Below are 22,302 nucleotides of genomic sequence, written 5' to 3'. Positions count from 1 at the left end.
TAATATGTATCCCTGCTGTATATGTATAGAACTGCATCATGTGTATAGAAACTGTATATATGTGTATATAATATGTATCCCTGCTGTATATGTATATAAAATGTATCATATGTATAGAAACTGTATCATTTGTATCATTGTTGTATAGAATATGTATCACTATTGTATATGTATAGAAAAATGTATCACACGTATATAAACTGTATCATTATTGTACAGAATATGTATCCCTAAAGTATATGTATAGAAAATGTATCAGTATAGAAACTGTATCATTGTTGTATAAAATATGTATCACTAATTTTTTAGTGTAGAAAATGTATCGTTGTTGTATAATTTGTGTATAATAAATGTACAATCAACGTATAATTTATGTTTAATAAATGTATAATTAATGTATACTTACTAATTATACACTTATTATACATATTTTGGGATATTTCTTGAATGCTCAATTAACGTATACTTACTAATTATACACATATTATACATGTTTTGGGATCTTCTTAAGGTTAATATGACTTTTTTTTTTTGTTGAGCACAATATAATAATAATAATAATAATAATAATACAAGACGTGCAACCCTCAGCCCAGCTTCTCTTCAATTCCTCACTATTTGAATAAGAAGCCCAAAACATAAGGAAGGGAGAAAAGGCCAAAATTTGGTTGTTGCCTTGAACTGGGCCGGCAAGCGCTTGCCATTATATTGGGCCGACCGGCCAGCTCACGGTATTAAGCTCAAATGTGGGATTACTTTGGCCGGTTGGCCGTTGTATGTCCTTTTTCCATTTAACAATTGAATCTGTAATCTCACGTTATATTGTTCCCAACTTTCTCTTCCATTTGAGGTGGGGTTTACATAAGACAAGCGTAGCGAATTCCTTTTCTAGTTCAACCTCTAGCTGTGGGTGTTTACCTCACCCATTTCCCCTTAAAGATTATGGGTTCTCACTGAAGTTTGTGCCACCAAGTGCTAGAGAAGGTTATAGTTATGACACACTTGAATGATTTAGAACTAAGTGTCAAGATATTGTCCGTTCTAGTTCAACCTTTGAGACTACGTGATTTTGTGTGTTGCGTTTTAACTCAAAATGCACCTCAACATGTAAAATTATGATCTAGGCTATGACATGACCCCTCAATTCTAAGGCGCACTTAACAACAAACCTCTTTTTGTGTTAACCACCAACAACTTGTGTTGCAATGTTTGTCTCAAGCTATATCATTTTAATTTTGTACCAAATTAATTTTCTACCTCATAGAAATGATTAATGTTTGATATTCATTCCCCTTCCCATTGTGCCTGACTCGTGAGTCTTCTTTATGTATGCATCTTGTAAGTGCTCAATGTGCGCATCGTGTGTTAGTGGGGAAATGGGAATGAGAACGTGCATACGGTTAAAGGGAAAATGGGCAAGTTTGGTGATTACAGGCAGGTTAGCCTTTTAGGATAGATTCTTTTCTTCTTTTTGTTTTGTTTTACTTTTCGCCTCTTCCTTTTTTGTGTGTTTTTTTTTTTAATTTAAAGATAGTAAATGAAATAAAATAAAATAAAAAAATAAGAATATTAGCTAACAAATTCTAGACTACTAAAAATATGGAAAAAACCTAAAAAACTTGACTAAAATAAAATGTAACTGAGAAAAGTACTGAGGTCACTAGTTTATTTGTCTAAACCTAGATTAATAGAATATAATCTTTTTCTTGCAAATTCTATTCTTTAGAAAATAAAAGCAAAACTTATATCCCAAAACGTTTTTAATTTTCTTTTTAAGTAAAACTATCAAAGAAATGACATAAAAATGAAGATGCCATGATTAGACCTAAAAGAAATATCTAACATCAAAACGGTAAATATTGTTTATGTATGGTCAAAATTAGGTGTTCACAATTATCATTATTTTTGTCTATATTATTGTGAGGAGGAGGAGGAGAAGTGGTAACAAGCAATCTAAAGTTTCCTCTATGAGGCTGTATTCTAAATACATTTTAAAAACTGGCTATACTTTAAGGGGTTGTTTCGTAGCTGGTTAGAGTTATGCATGTGATAATGCAGAGATTAGTTATGAAGGATTATAAGTATTATGTTATTTCATACTGTATAAAATCTCTCATAATTTATATATGTATTAGTTATGTGAGTTTTTAAATTGCAAACCAAACAACGCATTAAATGTGTTGACTTTTATATATAGTAAAAGAATGCTATCAAATATGATACTACTAATACACAATTCAATACATGAATAACTTAACTCCTAACCAGCAACCAAACGACTCCAAAATCCCAAATACTTAAAACTGGCTATTTTAACTATATATAAGCGCGAACCATAAGGATTTGTCGTCCTCACAGCATTGTTTGATCCTATTAGGCTAATACACATGGTGTTGCTTTTTCCCAGCATATGCCCCATTTCATTTTCTTATGGTCATTCTCATTTGGGCCTTTGTTGGACTTGTATTGAACTATATATACTCTCTTCATTCTGGCTTATGTGACACGTTTTGGATTTTCAGATTCAAACAAGTCTTTTTTACTTGTATTTTTTTATTACTTTTAAATATTTTGCTTTTTACGTAGCTTTCAAATATATAAATTTTATTAAAAAAATAAAGATTATATGCATGTATTCATGGTCAAAATTAAATTGTTTTGTCAAAATTAAACTGTTTGACTCTCACAATTTTTGTGCCACATAATGGGGTGGTGAATGGTAGGGATGGGGATTAAGGGAGTCGGGATGAAGATAAGTTGTATTGGACGGCAGGGGGAACATAATGAATGTGGAAATGCCATGGGTCATTTGCACGTTTGCCCCTATTTTGTACTGGTCTTTAATTTTTGCCCCTCAAATGGAACGTATGCCTTCTGAGGCATAAGTTCTTTAAGGATCCGGCACAAGTTGTACCGGATTCCTTAAAAAACTTATGCCCCAGAAGACATAAGTTCCATTTGAAAGGTAAAAATTAAAGACCAGCCCATTTGAAGGGTAAACCGTGCAACTTTTTGAAATGCCATGCCACGTGTGGAGCTTAATTTTCTTACTACCACTAGGGAAGTGATTTTCTTCATTTTTAAGGAAATTATTTTTCTTAGAGAAAATGTTTTCCAAAAAATTTAACCAACCAAACATTAGAAAATTGCAAACTCCATACCGAACACGACCTTTATTTGTTTTAAACCTCCAAAGTTTTACTTATTTAGTGAATGTCAAATCTTGTGTCCCTTGGTATTTGCTAATTCTCCTTCCAAATTTTCTTTCTCATAAATAATTTGTTCTTCAAAAGTTATTCAATTATTTGACTAAGAAACTTTAATAATCATGAAGATTTACCAACGAGACATGATTAATGTGACATTAGATTAAAATAATTGTGCAATAAAAAAAAAACGTGACATAAGTTATAGCAAGTATTTTTAAATAACAGGTCGAAAAGTTTCAGGGGATAGCTTGATCCGGACCCGACCAATAATAGCCCAAACAAACATCCGGCTTTGCGGGTCAAGTTATTATTTATACAAACTTCAAAACAACATAGAATAGAAAACTTAACCTCCTATTTTCCAAAACCCAAAACCCTAGTTGCTGCTTTCTCTCCTCTCTTTGTCCCTTTACAACAATGGCCAAAACTTTGGACGAAGAAACCGTCAAGAAGGTCATTAGACAGGTTAATATTTTAGTTTTTATCCATTTTTCTTTCAATCTTATTGTATCATCTATTACAATCCTAGCACCCTTTTGTCTATCTGATTGTTCTTCTAACCATTTTTTCCTTGAAGGTTGAGTTTTACTTTAGTGATAGTAATCTACCAAAGGATGGGTTTCTTAGGAAAACTGTGGAAGAAAGTGAAGATGGGTGTATCCTTTTTAACCCATATGTACACTATTTAACGTTTTACTCCATTTTTACTTTATTTTATTTATCTTTTGTACTACAGATTAAATTTTTAACCAAAAAAGAATGATGAAAGAGATAAAATAGAGTAATTGAGGTCTTGGAAGAATGTTGTTGATCTTGTGAATAAGTTATTTGGGTAAATCCTTTTTTTTTTTTTTTTACGGTTTACGCCATTATTTTTCTGTCCACGTTGATGTTATTTGTTCTAAATAATGAATCTTTAACCAAAAAAAATGATGAAAAAGATTAAGTAGAGTTGTTGGGGTCTTGGAAGAATGTTATTGATCTTGTGAATACGTTATTTGCTGATTTTATTTGTCATTTGTACTAAAGATTGAATCTTTAACCAAAAAATATGATGAAAGAGATTAATTAGTGTAATTGAGGTCTTGGTAGAATGTTGTTTATCTTGTGAATAAGTTATTTGTTGAGAGGAAGTTTATGCGCAAGGACTTGTATGTTTATAAACTCACCTAAATATGGGATTATATGTTTTTTGTCAGTAAAATGTACTTAGTACTGAACAAAAGGCTAAATAGTGGTAACTTTAGCTTTGACATTCGTGCTAAAGATGAACTCTTTAACCTTCCCTATAAAAACGATAAACTCTTTAACCTTAAAAATTATTTCTGGAAGTATATGAACTCTTTGACATACGTGGTAAAGATGAACTCTTTAATCATTGAGGTATTGGAAGAATGTTGTTGATAATGTGATCAGAAAGTTGTGTAAGCCTTTTGAAATTCAGGAAGTATATGCACAAGACTTGTTTTTTTTCTTTTTTTTTTAAATCACCTCAATATGGACTTGTATGTAATTCTGGATAACTCTGTTGAGTGTTGGTGTCAAACCGGATATTGGAGGAGAGCTGTAATAAGTAGACTGGCAAAATAAAACTAGTCAATTTTCAAAGAATCCTCATAATACTGGGTACTGAAGTGAAACGGATCCAAATGGATATTAATGATTGTTTTTGTTGTATGTTTTCTTGGGTAAAATGTATTGTAGTACTTAACTAAAGCTTTATAGTGGTCAATTTAGCTTTGATATGTTCGTTTTCACGGATGAGGGGTCACTTAGGTTTGGGGGATGCAAAGCCAGAAGATATATCAGATGATACTATACAATCTGTTGTTGAAGCTTTAAAAGCTTCTTCTTTTCTTAAGATTTCGGAAGACGGTAGGTTCTTCTTTGGTTTTGCTTTTAATGTGTTTTTCTCTTTGATCACTACTGGATGACATAATAGTAAATCGGCTGATTGTAATTGGTTTATATAATAGGGAAGAGAGTTGGTAGAGTCAGTGAGCTTGCGAAGCCTGAGGAGGTTATTGAGCAAATTGATGTTAGGACAATTGCTGCTTCCCCATTGGAATACAGTGTCAAGCTTGAAGATGTCGAGTCCTTCTTTAGTCAGCATGGCAAGGTAACGTCTGTAACTTTGCTTTTGCCTTAATTTTCAAGTGTTATTCTTGCCTTACCTACTATGTTGCTCGGACTCGGGTGCGGGTGTCGGGTACGGATCTAGAGGTCGGGTTCGTCATGATCTAAATTTTAAGATTTGTGGGTACGGATCCATGTAGGGTTACGGGTGCGGGGATTTGGCAAAAAATAATTCAAAATTCTAAAAGTAGAGTTATAAAACCTAAATTATGAGATAATATGTGGAAAACTTGAGAAAATATTGATCAAGAGGAGAATCTCGGAAGGAGATAAAGGAAAAGGAGTGACATAGCAATTTGTATATACAAGCTATTCTATTTTCTTCAATTTCACCGTAGCTTTTGTTTTGATTACATAAATCATTGAATCTGTCCGGAATTTCTCCCTCGATTTTGGTCAAAGTACCCAAAATTGGTTGGCCAGAGTGTCGACATGGGTGCGGCACCGAAAGTGAAGAGTCCGAGCAACATAGCTTACCTATAATGAAATTTTCTATCTTTGTTCTATTTTTCAAACCGATAACTATTGATAAAATGAGGGAAAATAGGGTGGGCTGGGATGAAATAAAATATTTCAATAGAAATGTTTTCTTAGTCTTTTTTTTTTTTTTTTTTGCAAACGGTAACATAATTCCTTTTAAAAAAACATTTCTACACTGTTAGCAACTTAGCATGACGAGCAGCTATTCAAATTGTTTGGTGTTCCAGTACAATTTTTTTATGCTGTATCCTTCTTGACATATCCATAATTCCGCCTGACCACTGTGAATTTTGCATTACTTGCATTGATAATCCAAAATGGCACTGCATGAAGAAAAAGATAACCAAGATAGTAAAATGTGTGCTGCCAGTCAATGATTTTTTGTTTGCTTCTTCTTTTAGGTTAACAGTGTGAGACTGCCTCGCCATGTAGCTGACAAAAGGGTGTTCTGTGGCACTGCTCTGGTTGAGTTCTCCAGTGAAGAAGATGCTGCTAAAATTGTGAAGCAGAACTTGGTTTATGAAGGAGTCGAATTAGAACTGAAACCAAAGTAAGTTTTTGTTGGTTAGTAGGGTAATTTTATTAACGAAGCACGGTACTAAGACAATACAGATAAAACACCAAGAACAACACTAAGCCGTACTATCTTAGAAAAGCTTGGCGGGGATCCTTTTGTATCTGTAATGAACCCCCAGAAAATCCAGCATTACATCAAACATCCGGAGCAAAATCAGCATGACACCAAATATTTAGTTCTTACATCTTTTCTGAAGTAATACAATATGTTCTTTTGCTTCGAAACGTTTATGGCTCCTTTCAAACCAAACAGTCATATAATGCGGTGGTCTTCCAATTCTTCTTCTATGATCCTCTGGTCTTGCCAGTCACGCAAAGCTTGCTTTACATTGGTTGGAACCAAAGTAAGTTAGGAGTTCAATGATGTTTTCTTTGGTTAATAGTACCAGTTTCAAAAAAAAAAAAGATGTTTTCTTTGGTGTTACTTCCTGTAATACCGTGACAATTGGGGGTACTTTGGTTTCTATGTTATTTTAGAGTTAAAAACTTCTAGTGACATTTTTTTTACAAGGTAACAACTTCTAGTGGCATATCGTCTGTATGAACTAGCATGATAAACTCTTCCCATACATTGGTAGATTTCTACCGTCAAAGATTTATCTTTCTTTTAAACTAAAACCCAACTTTGGCAATATTTAACATATGTTTATCAAACTCATACATAATAGCTTGTTTAAACAAATCCAACACTCATACAATGAAATTTGGGGGGAGGGGGGATAATATTTATTTTCGCCCCGGTCAGGCAGCAGAGGATGTTCATTGTCGTCACCAGGGCTTAGAAATCTCTGGTGTATAATCTCTTAACTTGTTTGTTCTGGGAAAGCGTGGATCTTATATTCTATCTTTTTATGATCGAGAAGTCGGGTCAACCGCAGACCTCAAAACTCGGAGCCAGCATTCTATACTTCCACACTTAAATACCAAACTTCGTTTGCTTGGCACAACGCTCAAACTTGTGAGCCCTAGGGGTAGATCTTATAATCTATTTGTCTAGACTTTGCTGTCCTAGAATAGGGGGTTTATAAGTTATAAAATGTGCTCTTTCAGTTAATCGTGTCCAAACTTTGCCTGTGTAACCTGGTAGCTCACTTTTAAGTAAGTAAACAAGATGTGGTTTTATTTAACAATTCTAGATCACGATGATGACTTTATTTTAGTGGATGATACAGTTAATTTTGATGGCCACTACTTTGAACTATAAGTTTTCATAGATTTAAGTTGTAGGCGTTCCATCCATGTATTCCTTTCAATAATTTCTCATAGATATTTCTGATCTTTGGTTACTCAGGAAAGATTTCGATGTTGAAAGAGCCAAAGAGGAGAAAGAAGTTGAGATTAACCATCCTCGTAGTGGTCCAAATAGTAAAAATAATTCGAAGGCTGAACCAGAGTGAGTATAATACTACTGCTAAATGGTCATTTCTAATTTGGAATTTTTTTAGCATGCTTTCCATGTGGTTAACTTGATTGATGTGATGGTGGCAGCTATCCGAAGGGCTTGATCATTGCATTTAAGTTGAAGAGAATCTCTGCTGAAAGCTCTACGGAACAGAATGGTAATCATAAACCGGCTACTGAAAGCGCAAGCGCTTCTGAAACCGAAGGCAATAAAGATACAACAAAAGATAATGTCGAAGTGACAGATGAGAAGATGGCAGAAGATATTAAAGATGAAAACACCAATGAGAATGTTGAGAAGGGTGAAAAAAAAGATGCAGAGGATGGAAGTGGGGAGCCTGATGTTCAGAATCCTGAAGCTGCAGAGAAATCCATGGACAGTCCAACTGAAGATGATGAGCAAGCTCCAGCTGAAGAAAAATTATCAATTGCTGCTTGCAAGGATAACAAGGACATTGTTATGCGTGAAGACTTGAGGAGTGTATTTCAAAAATTTGGCACTGTGAAGGTAAATTTTCCCCTTTTTATTTGTTTGATATTTGTTCATACTAGTCATGCATCATTTTGTTCTGTAGATGTTCCTCTTTTGATAAGTCATTTTTCTTTTTAAATATGTTATTATTAGGTTCGTTTCTTCGTATTAGTTATTGATGTCTTGATTTATGTCCTTCTGTTGGATTAGCAAAATGAATGTAGTTGTTTTCTTCCTGCTTGGATAAACACCCCTTTGTGCCTATTAAATCAGTTGCCATTGCGGAAGAGAAGTATGGAGCGGTGTCATGTTGGTCTTGCACGCTCTCAAAAAAAATGCTATTTAACTGGAAAAATATGACGATTTTTAGCAATCCCAATATATTATTAATTTATATAGCAGTTTGCTGGGAGTACATATTAGAGTAATGAACCTGTTATAAAGTTGATTTTCGTTGCAGCATATTTGTGTATTAAGGACATAATTACCATTTCTCAAAAAAGTTAAAGAATACTTGTTTATTAAGGACATGATACCATGTTTCCTGGTTTTGGTCCACAATTCCATTTTTATCTATAATCGGAACTCCAAAATGGTTGTTTTCCTGAAAGTTGTATAAGACCAGGATATCTATGTCAAATAGAACTGTAAATGCTTCAGGCAAGCATAGAGTGACATTTCTAGTTTCATGTGTTTTCTTGTGCAGTTCATCGATTTCACGATTGGAGCAGAATCAGGGTATATCAGGTTTGAAAATGAAGAGGCTGCACAAAAAGCACGTGCTGCTGGTGCACTTGCTGAGGAAGGTGGTTTGGCAGTGAAAAATTTCATTGCTGCCTTAGACCCTGTAACTGGTGGGTGCTTTTGTTCTATCTAGAATTGCATTAATATTATTAATTGGCCAATGTTTATTGTCAAAGCTATATATAGTTTCTTTGGGTGAATAAACCTTTGTTTTTGACCTAGCTCTTCAATTATAACAATTTTCCTTTATTTTATTATTTATATCTTAATCCTTTTGTGTGTGAATCGCTTCTCTAACAAGATAGGTACTTGTGTGTGGCTTTTTTATCAGGTGATGCTGAGAGGGAATACTGGAGCATGTTCCGTAATAACCAACAGGACAAACGCCGTGACTTTAAAGGGAACAGGGGAAGGTAAGCCCTTCGCTGTCTATTGCTTGACTTGGCAACGCATTTGTAGTCACAAGGTTATTCTGCTGTATTCTTTCTGAAAAAGCATGTTAGGTTATATGATCCCACTAATTGGTGGGCTCTTGAAAAAAGATAAGCAAGCAGTAAATACTAAATAGATGTTAAGTACCAGAAGATGGTGAATAGAAAAGAAATGTAATGCCCATATACTGTTACTTGCGATAGTTGTATAGAGCAAAAATTGACCACTTCTCTTTAATGCTCATTAGTCGTTTTGGAGCAAAAAAAATATTTTAGGTTTTATGTGGGCTTGTATGCTTTGCTTGATACTCTTGTTATTGTTCTCGGACATAGGGGAGGAAGGTTCAACAGAGGCGGGAAGCGAGGAAGGGGAAACGATTTTGGTGGACGTCCAAACAAATTCCAGAAAGCTAGGGGATGAGGAATTTATCATTTGTAACATTGACGATGGACATGTTAACCTATCTAGTTCCACGTTACTACGATGATATACTCTCTTCGTTGTAACGTGTTAGCAATTTTGTGCCTTAATTTATGTTTCAATAGCATAAAATGGTTTTGTTACCCATTTTCTGTGTTCCTTAGTTAAATATATTTAGTACAACTTTGTTGAAAGTGTCTCCATGCTTTTTTTGTTGGGTTCTAGGGGGGGCGTTTAAAGGAAATGGTTCTATATAATCATGTGAATAGAAGATAATGACTGGAAAGATCTTGTGTTTTATTTTAAGATTTCTTGTATAAAAATAAAATTTTCTTGTGAAAAAGCCTAAACTACAAACAAATTAGTATGGTATCTATAAGATTGGTCTCCTGTTTTAATTCCCTACCCCCTTGTTCTCAGGGTAGGGTGGAAATAAAACAACAATAACGAAAGAAGATTGAGTTGGTCTGATGTATACACATGAATGAAGTGGTTATTTTTCACAGGTCTCAATAAAATTTCTTGCTTAAATCTGTTTTTCATTCTTTCTTATTTCCTTGAATGAAGAAATTGCCCATTAATTCACTATGAGGATATCATAGATCAAGTGAAATAGTTTGAAATAGCAGACTATCATTTGACAGTTACAAGTTACCTACTGGAAGCAGTAAGTATGGAAAAGTCTAATGACTTCGAGTAGTAGAATCCAAAATCTCAAAGCGCCTTAGTATCTCAACCTTGCTTGCTTTACCAACTAGGGCTGTTTGCTGGTCGATTTGGTTTGGTTTCTAAATATGCTAAATGACAATCGAAACAAAAAAATATACGTTACAACAACAACAACCCAGTGAAATCCCACATCGTGGGGTCTGGGGAGGGTAGAGTGTACGCAGACCTTACTCCTACCAAGGTAGGATGGCTGTTTCCGAAAGACCCTCAGCTCAATAAAAGCATAAAAAGAAGTCAGATAAGGTTAAGAGATTCGGATAAGAGATTCAAAGCGATATGGAAATGAAATAATGCAAGCGACACAGATAACACAGGATAATCAACAAGAAATTATATTGCAATAATGCGACTACTAATAAGAACGGATAACGAGACTATCTACTAGCCTTCTAATCTAATTTGGGTCCTCCAAACCCTCCTATCTAAGGTCATGTCCTCGGTAAGCTGTAGTTGTGCCATGTCGTGTCTAATTACCTCTTCTCAATACTTCTTCGGCCTACGCCTACCTCGTCTGAAACCATCCATGACCAACCTCTCACACCTCCGCACTGGGGCATCTGTGTCTCTCCTCTTCACATGCCCAAACCATCTCAATCTCGCTTCTCGCATCTTGTCTTCCACCGAGGCCACCCCTACCTTATCCCGAATATCCTCATTTCTAATCCTGTCACTCCTGGTGTGGCCACACATCCATCTCAACATTCTCATCTCGCCAACTTTCATCTTTTGAACGTGAGAGATCTTAACTGGCCAACACTCCGCCCCATACAGCATAGTCGGTCTAACCACCACTTTGTAGAACTTGCCCTTAAGTTTTGGTGGCACCTTCTTGTCACATAGCACTCCGGAAGCAAGTCTCCATTTCATCCACCCTGCCCCAATACGATGTGTGACATCATCGTCAATCTCCCCGCTGCCTTGCACAATAGGCCCAAGGTACTTGAAACTACTTTTCTTTTGGATGGCCTGGATACCAAGCCTCACTTCCAAGTCAGCCTCCTGAGGTGCTTCACTGAACTTACACTCCAAGTACTCTGTCTTGGTCCTACTCAGCTTAAACCCTTTAGACTCCAGAGTATGTCTCCAACACTCCAGCTTAGCGTTAACTCTGCTACGAGTCTCGTCAATCAGGACTATGTCGTCTGCGAAAAGCATACACCATGGCACCTCACCTTGAATTTGCCGTGTCAATCCACCCATCACCAAGGCAAATAAAAACGGACTAAGAGCTGATCCTTGATGCAACCCCATCACAACTGGAAAGTGCTCTGAGTCTCGTCCTACTGTCCTCACCCTGGTTTTGGCTCCCTCATACATGTCCTTGATCACCCTAATGTACGCCACAGGTACACTTTTAGCCTCCAAGCATTTCCATAGGATCTGTCTTGGAACTTTGTCATAAGCCTTTTCTAGGTCGATGAATACCATGTGTAAGTCCCTCTTCCTCTCCCTATACTGCTCCACCAACCTTCTCATAAGATGGATGGCTTCTGTAGTTGAACGTCCCGGCATGAATCCGAACTGGTTTTCTGAAATAGACACACCTTTCCTCACCCTCATCTCCACCACCCTTTCCCACACTTTCATAGTATGGCTTAGCAGCTTGATACCTCTATAGTTGTTGCAACTCTGGATATCTCCCTTATTCTTGTATAGAGGGATCATTACACTCGCCCTCCATTCTTCGGGCATCAATGCCGTCTTAAAGATGACATTAAACAACCTAGTCAACCACTCCAAACCTGTCGGGCCCGCGCTCTTCCAGAATTCCCCCGGAATCTCGTCAGGTCCGGTCGCTCTTCCCCTGCGCATCCTACGAACAACACCCTTAACCTCGTCAACCTTAATACTCCTGCAATAGCCAAAATCGCGACGCCTTCCTGTATGTTCTAAATCACCCAACACAATGTCTCTGTCCCCTTCTTCATTCAAGAGTTTGGAGAAGTATGACTGTCATCTCCGTCTAGTGAGAGTCTCCTCTAGCAATACTTTGTCATGCTCGTCCTTGATGCATTTTACTTGATTCATATCACGTGCCTTTCTCTCCCTCGCCTTGGCTAGCCTGAACAATTTTTGGTCCCCTCCTTTCTCTTCTAGTTCAGCATACATGCATTCAAAAGCTGCCGTTTTTGCCGTCGAAACCGCCAACTTTGCCTCCTTCCTCGCCATCTTATAAAGTTCTGTATTCGTCCATTTCTCCACCTCATCCTTGCTTTCTATCAACTTCGCATACGCCACCTTCTTTGCTTCCACCTTCCCTTGAACTTCTCCATTCCACCACCAGTCCCCTCGATGCTGACCACGACTACCTGTCGAGACCCCCAACACTTCCCTTGCTACCACCCTAATGCAACTAGCCGTCTTATCCCACATACTGGTCGCATCCCCACTACTATCCCAGGCCCCCATATCCTTCAATTTCTCTCCCATCTCCAGGGCACTAATAGTGGTCAAACTCCCCCATCTGATCCTAGGTCGGTCCTCCACGACCCTCTTCTTCCTCGTCATCTTAATCGCTAAATCCATTACCAAGAGCTTATGTCGGGTTGTAAGATATTCGCTCGGAATGACCTTACAATCCTCGCACAGACCTTTATCATCCTTCCTAAGGAGTAAAAAGTCTATTTGAGTCTTAGCCACCGAACTACGGAAGGTTACTAAGTGTTCCTCCTTCTTTGGAAAACTCGAATTGGCTATCACCAACCCAAAAGCTCTTGCAAAATCCAAAAGTGAGACTCTTTCTCCATTCCTGTCCCCGAAGCCAAAGCCTCTATGCACATCATCATAACCTTCCGAAATAGGTCCGATGTGTCCATTGAAATCACCTCCCACGAATAGCTTCTCAGTAGGCGGTATGCCTCCCACTAATTCGTCCAAATCCTCCCAAAAGCGCCTCTTCTCCTCGACGCCTAAGCCCGCTTGCGGCGCATATACACTAATAATGTTCAAAGTGAGTCCTTCAACGACCACCTTAATCGACATCATCCTATCAGTGACTCTCCTAACCTCTACCACCTGATCCCTTAATTCACTATCTACTAAAATGCCCACCCCATTTCTATACTTCGACCTACCAGAGAACCACAGCTTATACCCGTCTACCTCATTAGCTTTAGGACCTACCCATTTGGTCTCTTGGATACAAGCTATATTAATCTTCCTCTTTTTAAGAATCTTAACTAGCTCTATGGACTTCCCCGTTAACGTTCCAATGTTCCAAGATCCTACTCTCAACCTAGACGCTCTTTTAACCCACTTACCCCTCCTAACCCTCGCCCCCGTCCCCCAACGAGAACATGACCCTAGTCTACCATCACTAAGCAAAGCCACGAAAATGAGTATGAACTAATAAATTATTCAAAAGTCTAAAGTTAGCAAAAAATGTAACTACAAGTGTATGGACAAATAATGGATATGACAACCGGAGGTACCAACTCCAGTTGAAATGAACCTGATCGCCGCCGGAAAACACTGTTCAACGTCCGAGTTACTGTTCACTGCCGGAGTTATTGTTCACTGTTCATTGCCGGAATTATTCTCACAGAGACCTGAAACAGTAGCAGAGAAGAGGGGGACAAGAAAAGAAAAAGAAAAAAGAAAAAAAAGGAGAGAAAGAGAGGGCTGGCCGGAAAATGGTGCCGGAAAAAGTCTCCGGCGATGACGCAGCTGTGTTCTGGCAACGCTAGGAGCAGCTAAAAAAGGGGAAAAGGAGAAGAGAAGAAGAAGAAGAAGAAAAGGAAAGAGAGAAAAAAGTAGATCTGGCCGGAAAAGTGGCTGGCGTTACCTGGTCCCCGGAGTTACCTGGGCAGTGGTGCAGTCTGGTCGCCTGACGGGGTGGCGGGTGGGGTGGGAGGAGGGAGGGAGGAGATGTTACCGTTGGAGAGTTGGAGATCAGAGGAGAGAGGAAGCCTTCTCAAACAAAAAAATATACGTTATTCGTTCATTTATATAGGTTATTGGTCCGTAAACATTCTAAACGATAATTAAATCAATAAAATATTCGTTATCGGTCAATCAGTTAGTAATCCTTAACGGTTCGGTTTTTAGTTTTTAGCTGATAAGAAGATGTCTAGTATGGGCCAATGGCCAATCTGCTTTTCAAGATAACCTACTTTTAGTTTCTTGTTTTCATTTGTTAATATGTACTTTCTTCAATTATGTACCTCTAAGCCAAATTTACTTTCTTCGGGTTCCACATTAGCATGTATTACCACAACAAACAACTAATGCAAAATCACAACCTTTTAGCATCAATTTAGTTTAGTTTTGGTGAAGTTGTTTTAGGAAATTTAGTGTTACTAAATGGATCATATAAGATGGTAAATTTCACTTTCTTTTATTGAAGAGATAACAATGCAATCATTCACCGAGTAGTGAGTCTTTGGTAAGTTATGAACCACATTTCTGTTTAATTATCTAACAAACTTCAATTTATTATAGTCAAGCTAATATAGGAAAGGGAAATAGAAAATTGGGGATACAGTTTTGAATTCTAAAGCTACTTTTATATAATAAGGGATAAAAAGATAAAAATAACAGGACCTCATTGGTTTATCGATTTAACATTTAAGTAAATTGATAACCTATCTGATAGGTCGATATAAAAAATATATAGCAATTTAAAAATCAATAAACCAATAACCTATACTGATGAATAACACTTTTTCCAATGCAATTTATCGATTAAACGGGGATTCGCACACCCCTATTACCAACACATAGTATCTCTTCCTTTTATCAGTTGAAGCAAAAAAAGAACATCTTTTAAGTACAATATTAGAGAAAAGGGTTTAAAGATCTGTTTACGCCAATTGCCAAGTAGTTTAACATGTGATAATAAATTAGTTATGAATTATTTTATTAGATTATTAATTAATATTTAATATAAAATTTATTTATAATTATCTTATACGACCTGGTTAATGATATAAATTATTTATAGCATTAGTAAAACTCAAGCACATGTTAATGCCCTAATACTTCTTCCGTGGGTAATCTTCCTAAAAAGCAGAAAAGAACAACTCCTTGTAGTCGAGACCCTAGCCTTGGAGATAATGATAGAAAAACATTTGAAGTTTGGGATCATTACGACGCAAAGTTTTTTTTTAATAAAATGGGAGAATTGAGGGCAAAAGGCAAGTACTGCCCCAAAGTTTGGAATCATTACAAAAAGTTTTTTTATTTCATATATTTTCATTTTAATTTTAGATAGTCTTTAAGTTTAATTAGTATGTATGTTTGTAACAACAACCAAAAGCTCCTATGCTCTACTTTATTTCCACGTATGTGTATTAAGAATTTAAGATGACAAAAATGTGCAGCCACTACTAAGTTAGTTTTTAGCTCTATATGTAATAGTTTAGCAACTTTGGGTAACTTGAGTACTACACTGTCACTAATAGTGAAAATGTTTTTGTGATGTATGTTCCACCTTAAACTATAAATAAAAGTTATCGTTTGAACAAAAAAAAAGACATGTCTTTTTTAACTTTTTAATGTTTTACTGATAAGTTTGTTTAAAAAAAATATTTTACTGATAAGCCTCATGGCTGCTAGTGATAAACCAAAAAATCGAACCAAACTGACAATAACTAAACCGATGGTTACTATTTTATTTGGTTTGGTTATAATTTTAGACATTTAAAAATCGACTAAATTAGTTTGATTAAAGATTTTAATCAATAACCCACTGAAATCGAACCATGAAAACCCCTAGTAAGTATAGGTGTGCTTATGCAACTTTTGGAAAGCTAAAGCAACTATTTTAGGAAAAAGAAAGAATATAGAGTGCAAAAACGAGAGTACAAATGTGCAATCTCATGTGTCGGCAACCCTAGCAACCACACGTTTATATTCTATTTATATCTTCTCTGCCTCCTTCACGTAGAACTTACCACTTCGCCTCAATGGCTTTCTTCCGTTTTCTTTCCAAATTAGGATTTAAGGATGAGAGTTGTCTAAGCTTCTGGTTTGAGTTTAAGGATGTTGTAAAACTTGATGTTGCTGATTGCTTGTGTTTGTTGAATTAGATCGATTTTCGACCGTGGTTTCTTTGTATAAGAATTTGGGTTTCTATAATTTATTAGATATGTCACAGATGCCCTTTGCAGAGGGTATAGTTTTATACGCGATGTTATAAATGCTTTTTGCAAATGGAATAATTTTATATGCGGTGTTATAGATGCCCTTTGCAAAGGGAATAATTTCGTATGCTGTGTCATAGATGCCTTTTGCAAAGAGGATGTTTTTGTGAGAGCTTTGATGAATTCGCTTCTGAAGCCGTCATTCCTCCGGACAATATCCTAGCAATATTCAGGAATCTCGGATTCCAACTAACCTCGTCACCCTCTCCTAACCATAGAGTCTACAGGCTTGGAGTTCTGCGTTTCTCGTGGAGTCTATTGCTTCTACATCTCAAAAAATGGAAGCGATATGAAGTCAAATTGCAGAGTTGATTCAAAAGTGATAAACTCGAAGCTAAATTTGCAAAAAATTATGAAGATAACACATGGTGCAATCCGATGATGAGGAAGAGACTGAATCTGATGTGAATTAGATTGTAGTGGTTGTTTGTAATCGTTGTTGATTATCACATTTAGACTATTGAGACTTGAAGTTTGTAAGACACTAAATCTGATGAGGATTAAATTGTAGTGGTTATTGTTGTTGATTATGAATTTTTCATGAAATTGAATCTGATGAGGATTAACTTGTAGTGGTTGTTGATTATCGTTGTTGATTATAACGTTTAGACTATTTAGATATGTACAACCTTTTGCTTTATTAGTGAAAATTGTTTGTATTAGATTCTGTTTTTACCTCTTACAAAATTAGCAAAGAAATTGTCCGTTCTTTCTCTATACACATTCCTAAATTTGTTTCACAGGTTTGTTCAACAAAGATATTGAAGAACATTGTGGATACTTTTCCGTTTTAATTAGGGATGGCGTTCGGTTCGGTTCTTCGGTTTCTTGAAAGTCGGTATGAAGTTTGGTTTTTCTAATTTTTTTTTGGGTATGGGCTTGATTAATAAGTTACTTTTTTAATTAAAAATAGGCTACTTATGCTTTCTAATTCATAAAAAGCAATTTTAAGTTGTGTTCCAAGAAAATTGACTTATGACTAGTACTGAACAAAAGGCTAAATAGTGGTAACTTTAGCTTTGACATTCATGCTAGAGATTGAACTCTTTAACCTTAGAAAAAAAAAAAGATGATCTCTTTAATCATTGAGGTATTGGAAGAATGTTGTTTATAATGTGATCAGAAAGTTGTGCGGGTCTTTTGAAATTCAGGAAGTATATGCACAAGACTAGTACTTCTTTTTAAACTCACCTAAATTTGGACTTGTATGTATTTCTGGATAACTCTGTTGGTGTCAAACCGGATATTGGAGGAGAGCTGTAATAAGTAGACTGGCAAATAAAACCAGTCAATTTTCAAAGAATCATCATAATTCTGGGTACTGAAGTGAAACGGATCCAAATGGATATTAATGATTGTTTTTGTTGTATGTTTTCTTGGGTAAAATGTATTGTAGTACTTAACTAAAGCTTTATAGTGGTCAATTTAGCTTTGATATGTATGTTTTCACGGATGAGTGGTCACTTAGGTTTGGGGGATGCAAAGCCAGAAGATATATCAGATGATACTATACAATCTGTTGTTGAGGCTTTAAAAGCTTCTTCTTCTCTTAAGATTTCGGAAGATGGTACGTTCTTTCTTTGGTTTTGCTTTTAATGTGTTGTTCTCTTTGATCACTACTGGATGACATAATAGTAAATTGGCTGATTATACTTGGTTTATATTATAGGGAAGAGAGTTGGTAGAGTCAGCGAGCTTGCAAAGCCTGAGGAGGTTATTGAGCAAATTGATGTTAGGACGATTGCTGCTTCTCCATTGGAATACAGTGTCAAGCTTGAAGATGTTGAGTCCTTCTTTAGTCAGCATGGCAAGGTGTCGTCTTTAACTTTGCTCTTGCCTTACTTTTCAAGTGTTGTTCTTGTCTTACTTATATTGAAATTTTCTATCTTTATTCTATTTGTTAAACTGATAAATATTGGTAAAAAGGGGGAAAAGAGGGTGGGCTGGGATAAAATAAAACATTTCAATATTCTTATTCCTTTTAAAAATACATTCCCACACTGTTAGCAACTTAGCATGATGAGCAGCTATTGAAATTGTTTTGGTGTTCCAGTACAATTGATTTATGCTGTATCCTTCTTGACATATCCATAATTCCGGCTGACCACTGTGAATTTTCGGTTACTTGCATTGATATTCCAAAATGGCACTGCACGAACAAAAGATAACCAAGATAGTAAAATGTGTGCTGCCAGTCAATGATTTTTTGTTTGCTTCTTCTTTTAGGTTAACAGTGTGAGACTGCCTCGTCATGTAGCTGACAAAAGGGTGTTTTGTGGCGCTGCTCTGGTTGAGTTCTCCAGTGAAGAAGATGCTGCTAACATTGTGAACCAAAACTTGGTTTACGAAGGAGTCGAATTAGAACTGAAACCAACGTAAGTATTTTTATTAATAGGGTAATTTTATTAATGAAGCACAGTACTAAGACAATACAGATAAAACACCAAGAACAACACTTAGCCGTACTATCTTAGAAAAGCTTGCCAGGGATCCGATTATATCTGTACCGAACCCCCAGAAAATCCAGTAAAACATCAAGATTCAGAGCAAAATCAGCATGACACCAATTTTTTTAGTTCTTACATCTTTTCTTAAGTAATACAATCCGATGATGAGGAAGAGACTGAATCTGATGAGAATTAGATTATAGTGGTTGTTGGTAATCGTTGTTGATTATCACGTTTAGATTATTGAGACTTGAAGTTTGTAAGACACTGAATCTGATGAGGATTAATTGCAGTGGTTATTGTTGTTGATTATGAATTTTTCATGAAATTGAATCTGATGAGGATTAACTTGTAGTGGTTTTTTATTATCGTTGTTGATTATAACGTTTAGACTATTTAGATATGTACAACCTTTTGCTTTATTAGTGAAAATTGTTTGTTTTAGATTCTGTTTATACCTCTTACAAAATTAGCAAAGAAATTGTCCGTTCTTTCTGTTTACACGTTCCTAAATTTGTTTCACAGGTTTGTTCAACAAAGATATTGAAGAACATTGTGGATACTTTTCCGTTTTAATTAGGGATGGCGTTCGGTTCGGTTCTTCGGTTTCTTGAAAGTCGGTATGAAGTTTGGTTTTTCTAATTTTTTTTTGGGTATGGGCTTGATTAATAAGTTACTTTTTTAATTAAAAATAGGTTACTTATGCTTTCTAATTCATAAAAAGCTATTTTAAGTTGTGTTCCAAGTACTTATGCTTTCTAATTCATAAAAAGCTATTCTAAGTTGACGTCATTTACTTCTCAATTTTCATCTCTTGTTAACATATTTTCTGCACTGGCTTACAGTTTGGGGTATGTAATGATAACTTTATTGCACCCCAACTCTACCGTAGCAGCTCCCTACAAACAAACAATTGCGTTCTCAGTGTATCTGACTTAACTTCTTTATGGTTAATAAATATACAGGTAGAGCAATGTCATGTTATATTTGGTTATTCCCCAATTGCAAATTTGATATACAGGAAAGAACAACGGTTAAACCGAAGTACTGAAGATCCGCAACCCTATAATCGAATACCGAACTTTTAGAAAAACAAGAACCGTAACCAACCTAAACTGAAAAACTCAATTAATTCAATTTAGTCTGGTTCTTCTGTTTCTCGGTATTTATACCCAACCCTAATTTGGATATGTGGTTTGGAGCTAGTATATAATTTTGACTCTTATCCCATCTATTATACTAATTATTAGATTAGATTAGGTTGAACGAGGCGCGATGTAAAAGTTTTCATTACATTTATGCCTTCCAAACAAATAACAAATATATGTGGTTGCACATGTAATTATTGTTACAAGTATTGTTTTCATCAGGGCTGACTATAACAGACTATAAACTACATATTGTGATCAAGCTATAAATAATTATTTAGTCGTGAAAGCTAAGGTATCAAAGAATGAGTTGCATTAAATTAATATTAATAGAGGTGGGGCAATTTGCACATTGCCCTTATTCGCGTAGTCTTTTATTTTTGTTCTTTGCCTAAAATACCTTGAATTTTTTTGTTCGAACCTGGCTCAGTAAAAAAATAAAAAATTCGCAAGGCAGAGTTCCGTCGCAAAAGTTAAGCCTAACTTTTGTAGAATTCCAGCAGAGTAATATTTTTTTGTTTTGTTTTGTTTTTGCCTTAAGGCAGAGTTTTAAAGCAGACTTTTTGCGAAGCCTTGCCATGCGATTTTTTTTTGACTGAGCGGGCCACTTTTTCAAGCGAAGGGCAAAAATTAAAGTCAACGCTTTTGAAGGGAAATCCGTGCAAAAAAATGATAAAGGTGTTGTAAGGATTTGAAGTTTATGAATTTCAGATTGTAGTTCTATTAAGTTAGTGAGTTGTAAATTAAAATGTGTACAAATTCAGTGAATTTTTGAAAATCAATACAAACTTTAATCTAAAGCTGTTGAGTTCGACCGAACTCATAAACTCTACGCTAATTCCGCTCCTCAATATGAACATGAATAAACCTATAATGATGGTTATTGACAATCTTGTGTCTTGTATTTGTCTAATGGTATTCATTTATTTGGATTATTGACTTATAGGTTTATTATGGGATTAGAACTAAAAGAATTATGCATAAAGAATTCGTGTATTACTTAGCTAAGATGACTAGGTATCATCATATCCATATTCAATTCACACATGATTCCCCCTAACGCCTACGGTTTACAGACTCAGTAAATTTGATCTTATGCCATTAATCCTAAAACCCCTTTTTCAAGTTCGAATAAAGATGATAGTGTCCATTGATACTTAAACAATTGAACACTTGAGAACAAAATTTAAATAAATAGCTCAATATGATAAAATCAATGAAAGAACATAAAATCCATAGCAATTATGTTAATAAGTTCACATAACCGTAAAATAAGAAACTTAGCCACACATACCTATGAAAGATGGACAGTTGTCAAAAATATTCAAACTCTCACCAACTGATCATTCATACACTAGTAGCTACTCTCTTAACTCCATAATAATTCTTCAACTTTATAATTTCCTGTTGACTAAGAGCTTTCAACTTCCTAATTCTTCCTAATTTTTTTATTCAGCTTAAATAATCTACACTCCTAGGTACTCTCTTAACCTCATAAGGTCCCCCTATATGCGGGACTGGATCCCCTCCAGTGATGATCTGGTCCAGTTCCTCCAGTAGTGCTTCAAATTAATGACATGTGGTTCTTCAACATTTTAACGGATCAGATCTGATTTATTAACCAAAACACTTAACCATAGTCAAAGTAGTTCACTGTCACTGTGACAAATAATCTAGTACAATCAAGCCTGGCACAGTAAATCATCGGAGAGTTCTAAGCTTGTCATTTCCGCTGATAATTCTCGCCTTTGTTTATTCTTTAGAATTAATCAGATTCATAATATAAATCGAATTATTAATGTACATGTTTACACGAAAAATCGCTACAGTTGAATTTGTGTACGTGATCAAGCATACGTGGATTGGTATGACCGAATAATGAGATAATATGTAAATTTAAGCAAGATAATTATAAAGAAAGCTAAAGGAATTCAAAGCAATAGCTTGAGCCTTGGAGAAGCTTTT

The 22,302-nt window shown here is 35.7% G+C and overlaps 2 protein-coding genes across 2 annotated transcripts; both read left to right on the top strand.

Moving 5' to 3' along the window:
• The first annotated feature begins 3,518 nt into the window (after window positions 1-3,518).
• LOC132635656 (la protein 1-like) lies at window positions 3,519-10,064 on the top strand. Its single transcript, XM_060352133.1, has 10 exons — window positions 3,519-3,674; window positions 3,787-3,865; window positions 4,935-5,084; window positions 5,186-5,328; window positions 6,227-6,375; window positions 7,693-7,794; window positions 7,890-8,310; window positions 8,981-9,128; window positions 9,350-9,431; window positions 9,783-10,064. Exons 1-10 carry the CDS (start codon window positions 3,627-3,629, stop codon window positions 9,868-9,870), a joined length of 1,410 nt encoding a protein of 469 aa, XP_060208116.1. The 5' UTR covers window positions 3,519-3,626; the 3' UTR covers window positions 9,871-10,064.
• Window positions 10,065-16,348: 6,284 nt separating this feature from the next.
• LOC132635655 (la protein 1-like) lies at window positions 16,349-20,070 on the top strand. Its single transcript, XM_060352132.1, has 4 exons — window positions 16,349-18,309; window positions 18,412-18,554; window positions 18,969-19,117; window positions 19,715-20,070. The coding sequence occupies exons 1-4, from the start codon at window positions 18,183-18,185 to the stop codon at window positions 19,734-19,736; spliced, it is 441 nt and encodes a 146-aa protein (XP_060208115.1). The 5' UTR covers window positions 16,349-18,182; the 3' UTR covers window positions 19,737-20,070.
• Window positions 20,071-22,302: the final 2,232 nt, after the last annotated feature.

Source organism: Lycium barbarum, chromosome 4 (assembly GCF_019175385.1).
Source record: "Lycium barbarum isolate Lr01 chromosome 4, ASM1917538v2, whole genome shotgun sequence".
NCBI lineage: Eukaryota > Viridiplantae > Streptophyta > Magnoliopsida > Solanales > Solanaceae > Lycium > Lycium barbarum.
The sequence above is the reverse complement of the archived record's forward strand: the minus strand, read 5'-3'. Positions and strand labels throughout refer to the sequence as shown.